Below are 9,620 nucleotides of genomic sequence, written 5' to 3'. Positions count from 1 at the left end.
TAAATTTCAACACCTCTTTAAACCTATGTTAATAAGGTTACATCTATGTATATAGACTATTGATCTCTTTCAGTTATTGACAAATTTTAAATCTTTTATCTTGTAAAGGATCAAATTTCTTGTTTGTTTCTTGTTGCTTAGACATGTCTCCCATTTAAATTATTCAGTGAGATCATTTGCACTTAAGGCGGATCAAGATGAAAATTTTACTTCTAATGTCAAGTATCAACACTTTTCTAAAAAAAAAAAAGTATACTCTTGTAACACATATATGTATATAATGTTTTGTTCTTTTGTTGTTATTTTTGTATGATGTATTGTGTTGATTTATATATGCTTTCAACCCAATTTGGGTATAAATGTACATTTATTCAATAAACTAAACTGTAATGTCATTCAGTGAGGAAAAAAACTTCAATATCTATAATGTAGTTGTTGATAATGCTAGATACTTCGGTGCTTCATAGCTATACGTTCCGCAAAATGAGGAGTGGTTGATCTAAAACAAAGAAAAAAAACAAGAGAAAACATATTAGCAATCCATTTATGATGAGAAAAGGATGGAGTTTTCTCCTTTCTTCATTCATCCCTTCTGTTGCATGTCCAGCTTTCCCACTTATCTTTTATCTTTCTTTTTCTATTATTTTATTTCAGTTGAAAGTAGCTTTCAATGCAGAGATTAGGCATTTGAAAATGATTATTTATAAATCGCTGTTTAAAATATATAAGAATACGACTTCTAGTATAACGTTAGATATATCGAATGCCAAAAACCATATTGGGTGCAAACTGATTGGATGTCATTTGAGTAACATGACATTATAATTTAAAGAAATTCGAAAGAACTATGTTTGATGTAACCATGGAAGTATTATATTGACCTGTCAATATAATACTTCCATGATGTAACGAAATAAACACAACTTTAGAACTTATAATTTTGATTTTAGATGAAACAAACCATAACCTCACTTCTCATAGTCAAATTAAAGCAACAATTTTGGTTGGAAACGATACTGGTTCGGAGACCTTTTGATATTGACCTATGCCATAATGGTTATAATACTGCTATATGTTCAAATTCAATCAGTGTTATTTTATTTTATTCTTTGTAAAAAACAAGAACTTTATTAATGGCATTACAATTATACCATGACTTGACTTTGATTAAATACATGATTCATTTTCGCCCTTCAAGTCCATGTCAGCGTTAGGGGTCTGCATATTGGTTTTTTCCGAACAAAAGTGCCTTTTCTTTCTTTCTCATAAATAGTAGGTAATTTGACTACCGTCGTCTCTTTACAACACATATATATGTGTTTTCATTTGATATATGTATGGTTCAGTACACTACCTGAATTTGACGGAATATTAAACTTACATTTTTAAATTTTTGTTTTTAAAATGCGATAAATTTTTAACGAAAGTAAAATATTTATTTTTAAAAGATGACGCTTTGTATTTCAATTCAAACAGGTAGAAACAAAGTTGCGAAGAAACCGCGTGTTTTGGAGTTACCTGTAAATTTGTTTAAATAAAAATAATGTAATGACCAATCAAATCGCTTCGTGTACCAGCTTGTGAAGATTTTAACCAATCAAAGAGCTGGGATATTGTTACACTTTCTACAAAACCTTTCGATCTAACATTCAACGTCACAAGCACAGAAATTATACTCACAATCAGACTCGTTACAAGTCAGACGTGAGACTTTTTTCTAAAAAATCTTAACCTTCTACATATCAACAAGTAATCATGGTAAGTAATTTATATTGTTAGAAAATTGTTTTAAGAAATGAACATATTTACGGACAGAATTGGGTGTTTAAACAGAGAATATCTTTAATCATTTCAAAATTGGGTCAGGTCGCCAATCGATTTGTATATGACCGTTGGATCAATAAGTAAGCGGGAAAGCGATTAACTTTCTGATCAAATAGTCGTTTTCATGCCGCATATAACGGAGAAATATTTTATAATTAATCAGTAGATACGCTGTACTTGATTACCGTCCAAATATTTACCGGTGGCATTTTTTTTTTAAATGTAACGCCTGAACACCTCAATTGAAATTTTTAAAAGTAATTTTCAGATTTAACAAAAGGATTGTTTGTTGTTAAGTTTAACATTTGTTTGAACTTGTTTAGAGGGCAACCATTATTGATTGTTTATAATTGTTGATTGTGTTTAGAAGCCAAAAGGCAATTAACATTGTAATGGAACATTGAATTTGTCTCAAATTTACGGGACATTTTGAAATATATTTTCAATTTATATAATATCCTGTATTCATTTTAAAATTGAATTTATTTCTTGGTATATACTGTTGTTATACTAATTTTATAAAATAGTATAGTTTAGTCCAGGAACATTTTAAAAATTAAGAACATTTTGGAGAAATGTGTTCTTTAATAAATAGTTAATAAATAGTCATGCAAAACAAATATGCCAGTCTAACAACAGTAGAAAATGACTATTCCGAATCCGTACTCGAAAAATCATCATACACCCTCCCGAAAATCTAATTGTTTTTCACTGATCGATGTCCTTTTTTCTTGGAAATGCATCTATACAAATCTATTTTACTTTTTAGCGGGAATGTATCAGTGTACACGTTGGACAGGCCGGAGTCCAGATGGGCAACGCCTGCTGGGAGTTGTACTGTTTGGAACACGGTATCCAACCTGACGGTCAGATGCCCTCAGACAAGACCATTGGAGGCGGTGATGACTCTTTCAACACCTTCTTCAGTGAGACTGGAGCTGGCAAACACGTACCCAGAGCTGTCTTCGTAGATCTGGAACCAACTGTCGTCGGTAAGTTATTTTTGCATCATACGTAACAGTACAATGAAAATCTCTAAAATACATCTCATGGTCCTTTTTTTTACTGTTTTTTCAAAAATGTTTTTCTCTCCATATTAATTCCTGTGTATTTAACTACCGCTTTTTCAAAATATATATTTCATTTTTCGTAAAGCTGAAACTTGAAACCAAATAAGAATCGGAAGAGATTTGAAATTTAAGTAGTTAAAAAATTAAAGAAAACTACCCCTACATCGAAAACTAAAGCATGTTTTAGGCGATTCATAAAAGATTATATTTCGTAGTTGTGAATATTTTATGAAAAAGAACATTTTGAGCATCAATCCTCGAAGAATTCAATCGATTTCAAAGTAGGATGTTACTGTAGCCATTCATCAGAAACTTGAAAACGTCGTTACTACTTTCCAATTAGGAGCAATACATGACAGACATAATATAATCAGCTAAGGGATGATAAAGGTTTACGCGTCGCCAATGGTTTTGAAAGATAAATAGTTATGCACGCACACACTCAGTCTCGATCAGTAAACGTTATTTCGTTTGAGGTCATTCATAAATATTAAATTTAGTTCAAGTCTAAAACATATGCTTCTCACGACAACTTGACAAGAATGCAATCGTAATTTCATAGTTGTAGCTTAAAATGTAATTGTTTGATTGACTCTTTTATCAATTTTAATTTATTGATGTTTCTGTTGTAGATGAGGTCAGAACTGGTACATACCGTCAATTGTTCCACCCAGAACAATTGATCACCGGCAAGGAAGACGCTGCCAACAACTACGCCAGAGGTCACTACACAATTGGAAAAGAAATTGTTGATTTAGTACTCGACAGAATCCGTAAATTAGCAGATCAATGTACCGGTCTTCAGGGATTCCTCATCTTCCACAGCTTCGGTGGTGGTACCGGATCAGGATTCACATCACTCCTCATGGAACGTCTCAGTGTTGATTACGGAAAGAAATCCAAATTGGAGTTTGCCATCTACCCAGCCCCACAAGTCTCAACTGCTGTTGTTGAACCATACAACTCCATCTTGACCACCCATACCACCCTTGAGCACTCCGACTGTGCTTTCATGGTAGACAATGAAGCCATCTACGATATCTGCAGACGTAACTTGGACATTGAGAGACCAACATACACCAACTTGAACAGACTCATTGGACAGATTGTCAGTTCTATCACTGCCTCTCTGAGATTTGACGGAGCTTTGAACGTCGATCTCACCGAGTTCCAGACCAACTTGGTACCATACCCACGTATCCATTTCCCATTGGCTACATATGCCCCAGTCATCTCAGCAGAAAAGGCATACCATGAACAACTCTCCGTTGCCGAGATCACCAATGCTTGCTTCGAGCCAGCCAACCAGATGGTCAAATGTGACCCACGTCACGGAAAATACATGGCCTGTTGTATGTTGTACAGAGGAGATGTTGTCCCCAAGGATGTCAATGCTGCCATTGCAACCATCAAGACCAAGAGAACCATCCAGTTCGTCGATTGGTGTCCAACTGGATTCAAGGTCGGAATTAACTACCAACCACCAACTGTTGTACCAGGAGGTGATTTGGCTAAAGTACAGAGAGCCGTATGCATGTTGAGCAACACAACCGCCATTGCTGAGGCCTGGGCTCGTCTTGATCATAAATTTGACTTGATGTACGCCAAACGTGCTTTCGTCCATTGGTACGTCGGAGAAGGTATGGAGGAAGGAGAATTCTCAGAAGCCCGTGAAGATTTGGCTGCTCTTGAGAAGGATTACGAAGAAGTCGGAGTTGACTCCGTAGAAGGTGAAGGAGAGGAAGAAGGAGAAGAATATTAAACATTTTCTTAAAAACTTAGTTATGACAAAAAGTCGCCTTTTGGTTATTGTTAAATATTGTCTCAGGAACTTTTTAAAACAAATTTCAGGAGTAGAATGTTTATTTTATATATCTTAACACCAAAGAAGAAACCAAATTATCAAGTAAAAAAGAATAGAAATACCTAAAGTTATATTGTTTTCAATTTCTTGTATATTACTCCCTATTATAAAAAAGAGTTACATCAAAACGTACTTTGAGTGTAATACGATCAGAAAGAATTTGCATTTATTCGAACTGGTGTCAAAATACAACCACTCAAAGCACAGTTGTACAAGAGTCACAAGCATAATATCAATCAATATTAGATAGATATAGGAAGATGTGGTGTGAGTGCCAATGAGACAACTCTCCATCCAAATAACAATTTAAAAATTAAACCATTATAGGTTAAAGTACGGCCTTGAACACGGAGCCTTGGCTCACACCGAACAACAAGCTATAAAGGGCCCCAAAATTACTAGTGTAAAACCATTCAAACGGGAAAACCAACGGTCTAATATAGTAATTCCCAAGAAATATTCGAACGGGCGCCAAAATATAACGACTCAAATAGTTGTATAAGAGTCCCAAGCACAGTATCATTCAATATTAGAAGCTGAAATTCCCAAGCAATCTATACTTCAGACACAACGAGTTTGACATTTGAAAAAGGTTGAATGAAAGAATTCACTAAAAGTAGTTTTTGTACTTGACCCTCAACATCCATCAAATATTTGCCACTGGACGTTAAGAAAACCACTATCAATCAATCCATGTAGACCGACGATTATTCAAATTAGAATCGTCTATGGTAATCCTTTGTTTATAAACAATTAAAAAAAGCAGTAATTTTGATTGGTTTTAGAGTTGTTGAACATTCACTCTAAAGTGCACACGCTGAAATGTTTTGAATGTTTGTTGAAAGTTTTAAAGATAGCATCTTACAACGACTCTATATCCCACATTTAATTAATTATAGTATATGAGAAACTTACAAATACACAAAACCTTAACATTACCATATGAACTGTAAAAATCCGGTCAAGGTTCGATGTAACCTGCCAAACGAAAATTAACACACAACAGTTAACCCACTGCTTTTAGTATTAGAAAAACACAATAAACCCAAACTTCCATTGACGAATTAACTTTGAAAATAAGGTCAAGGTTATCGGAAACCTGCAAGACAGACGTGTACCTTACAATAATCCTATGTACCAAATATAGTTGATACATTGCTTATAACGTATGAGTAACGGACTCAAAACACAGTAACTAAACCTAGTCTAATGAAAATGATGTCGAGGTCAAATGAAACCTGACCGACAGACTTGTACACTTGTTCATTCCAAAGCTGACCTATTACTTAGCCAAATCCGTGAAGGGAATCAGAGCTTTGCATGCATGAGGGAGATACATTGCTTAATTTATAATAATTTCTAATATTTTATAACAGCAAATTTGGACAACACAAAAATCCGTATTTTCATGCCCAGTACCGTAGTACTGGCTACTGGGCTGGTGATGAAATGACAGGCGAAAACTTTATAACATTAGGCATCTCGATACAAGCTGAGACTACTACAACAGTGTTATAGTAGTCTCGGATACAAGGTATGAAGGATACAGGACTTTAAAAATATGAAACTTTTATAAATTGTGTATGCCAACTTTGTTGTTGTTGGGTAGGCATGACCATGTGTCACATTCTGTGACGTTGCGACAAGGCAAAAGAAACAAATATGAACATTGCTAAAAAGTAAAAAAAAAAATGTTCATTCCCTTTTGATAACTGTAATATGCTTTGTAAGATCAGTGTATGACTTGCAAATGTTCATACATTTTCCCAATTTATCTCTTGATATATATGTTATGCATGACATATTTAGAAAGGGGATGTAATTCAATTTTGAAATAATGTGGGTGCTGGATCTTTATTCTAAGTGGTAATTTGGCACAGTTACAAATGTCAAAAATTAGTATGTCTAAAGCACAGTCAAACTGAATGTTAGACCCCCTTGACACAGAATTGTCTATATACCTGGTAGACTTTTCTACAATTTTAATATTATTTGTCCACAATATTAGTATACAACCTTCTAAAAATCTTTTTGGGATAGAGCAGGTGCGACTTTTTTATACCCCCGCTTTAAAAAAGGGGGGTATACTGTTTTACCTCTGTCTGTCCGTCCGTCCGTCCGTCCGTCCGTCAGTCCGTCCCATGAATATTTTTCGTCGCATTTTTCTCAGGAACCACAATACAAGGATTTCTGAAATTTGGTTTCATGGTTTATCTAAGTCAGCTATACCGTGTGATGCGTTTCCAGATTGATCACTTGACAACTTCCTGTTTACCGAACACTTGTATGATTTTACACATGATAGCCAAGTTGAAAATTTTCGTCACACTTTTCTCAGGAACTACAATACAAGGATTTCTGAAATTTGGTTTCAGGGTTTATCTAAGTCAGCTATACCGTGTGATGCGTTTTCAGATTCATCACTCGACAACTTCCTGTTTACCGAACACTTGCATATTTTTACACTATTTATTTTATCCACTTGCGGCGGGGGTATCATCAGTGAGCAGTAGCTCGCAGTTTCACTTGTTTAATATGAATTTATTTTATAAAAGAAATGCACCATGAAATAACTGTGGACCAACTGGTTTTATGTATAAAGAAGATTACCAATAAAACAACTGTGGACCAACTGGTTTTATGTATAAAGAAGATTACCAATAAAACAACTGCTACCAGAGATCAAATGACACAGACATTAAGACATCTATAGGTCACCGTACGGACACCAATAATAAGTATTTGTCTTGAAACTATAAAATCTTTGTTTTACCCTTAAATCCTATACGGTTTGATCCATAACACCCAATATCAATCATAACCATCCTTATGAGGTATCGAACCTTGTGATTCAATTCTATAAGAATCAATACATGCACTTAAACTCTAGTTAGTGTCATTAAACAAGAAACTGCTTCTTTTTGGCCTGTAATCTCTAAACAGAATGGACAATAACACCCCAAAGTTAATCCCAACCTTCCTTTTGTGGTATAGACCCTTTTGGTACAATGTCATAGAGATCTTTATACTTTTACCTAAGATATTGTCTAGAAACCAAATGCTTCGGACGATGACATAGCCATACCATTATACGGTTGCAAACATTTGGCAACGTATTTGAAACAGTACACAATTGTAATTATGGTCAATAACTCTTGAAAGATTTCGACTGGTTTTGTTTTGTCATTTTCATGTTTTTGTAGATCTTTTCTTACTGATTAATATAGTATTTCAGTTTTTCTTTATCCACAAAACATTTCCTAAAATTTGTTTTTTTAGTAAAAATCACAATCAAAGAAAATGTTTCATGGAAAGACAATTTCGGTCATCGTAGATATCTTCTTTTTGACTCTTGCTTTTTTACCATCTATCTTTTATATATAATTCTAAAAGATCACATTAAAACGCATAGAATTGGTGAAAATCAATCGTCATCTAAGGGCAACAACTCCAATATTAAGTTTTGATGATTAGTTTGACAATTCAAATTTCGATCCATCTATTCTAGTGTTTTTTTTAAAGATGATAGACAAAACGTAAACATTGTCAAACAAGGGCAATAACTAATTTAAAGAATCATCAAACTATTTCAGCAATATTATCAAGTTGTAGATCTCTGTCATGTGGATCATTTATGCTATTCAATTTAGTCTTTTGCTTACAGTTTTCAAAATGATAACTAATACAGTTAAAAACACATATAAAATATCAACTATCGGTTTCGACTATGCCGATCTATTTTTATATGTTGTCTTGCTGATAATTTCTTCTTCCATCTATGTATTATTTGTTTTCTAGAGTGACTGACAAAAACATAAAAAATGGTCAGTAAAAAAGGTTAATAAAGTCAAAATAGATACTATAAGTACATCCCGAAGATTTTAGTCAATTGACTTATAATAATATTAGATCTGGTCAAGTTTATTTTTGTTGTTGCTATTTATGGTTTCTTTTTATTCGATGATATTAAAGTTTAGAAATTAGATCATTCTTACGGAACGCAGACAATGTTTGATGTTTTAAAAAGCATCATACAAGTATGCATCGGGCTAAATTTAACATTAAAATTGGTATTTTTTAATTATAAATGCAAATATAATAACATTGCATACTAATCATACGATTCCATAATTTGAATGGCCAATGCATTCACGAATTGTATTGCATTTTGCATGAAATGCACCAAATATGATTGTACGTACAGAAAAACAAATACAAGGCTTGATTTACAAGTAACTAGTTATTTCTTAAATATGTTATTACACTGTATATATATTGAATGTGGTTTATAAATTAATTATGTTGGAAAAGCGTTGAACGTTTCCTCATTTTAGTATGATATGGTAGATATTACTGTTTTTGTTATTGTCTTTCGATTATCGTTTTTAAATTATGAGTACATTTGATAAACTGTGTAAACTGTTTAAAGCGAGATAACTCTAATTAATCTGTTACCGGCTTAGACTTGACACCCGTCAATTTTCTGACTTATTCTTGTCACCTGTCAGTGGATGTGCCTTTCAGTCTTAACAGGCGTTCTTTTGGAAACTTAGATACAATGTCATATCTGTTCCTTTAGGGACACATATTCTATTTACAGCTACCCTTCAATGCGTCATGAAAAAAAACTGTTACAATAGTTTTCCGGCAGACTTCTGACATTCAATTTCAATGTTTACTAAACTTATTTTCCTTGACAAAGACAGCGCGTATTTCCACGGACTTTAATACAGAGAATTTCGGTACAAAAATTTAAACATAATACTCACTTGTTTGTCTATGATGTGCTAGTGTTTATATTTTCCAAAACAACCTTGACATTAAAAAAAGCTTAGGACGAGCGCACCCTAGAAAGTGTATTT

At 33.6% G+C, this 9,620-nt stretch overlaps 1 protein-coding gene across 1 annotated transcript; it reads left to right on the top strand.

Moving 5' to 3' along the window:
• Positions 1-1,610: 1,610 nt before the first annotated feature.
• On the top strand, positions 1,611-4,829 carry LOC134724888 (tubulin alpha-1A chain-like). Its single transcript, XM_063588208.1, has 3 exons — positions 1,611-1,758; positions 2,594-2,816; positions 3,527-4,829. The coding sequence occupies exons 1-3, from the start codon at positions 1,756-1,758 to the stop codon at positions 4,654-4,656; spliced, it is 1,356 nt and encodes a 451-aa protein (XP_063444278.1). The 5' UTR covers positions 1,611-1,755; the 3' UTR covers positions 4,657-4,829.
• The last annotated feature ends 4,791 nt before the right edge of the window (positions 4,830-9,620 follow it).

Source organism: Mytilus trossulus, chromosome 7 (assembly GCF_036588685.1).
Source record: "Mytilus trossulus isolate FHL-02 chromosome 7, PNRI_Mtr1.1.1.hap1, whole genome shotgun sequence".
Taxonomy (NCBI): Eukaryota; Metazoa; Mollusca; class Bivalvia; order Mytilida; family Mytilidae; genus Mytilus; species Mytilus trossulus.
The sequence above is the reverse complement of the archived record's forward strand: the minus strand, read 5'-3'. Positions and strand labels throughout refer to the sequence as shown.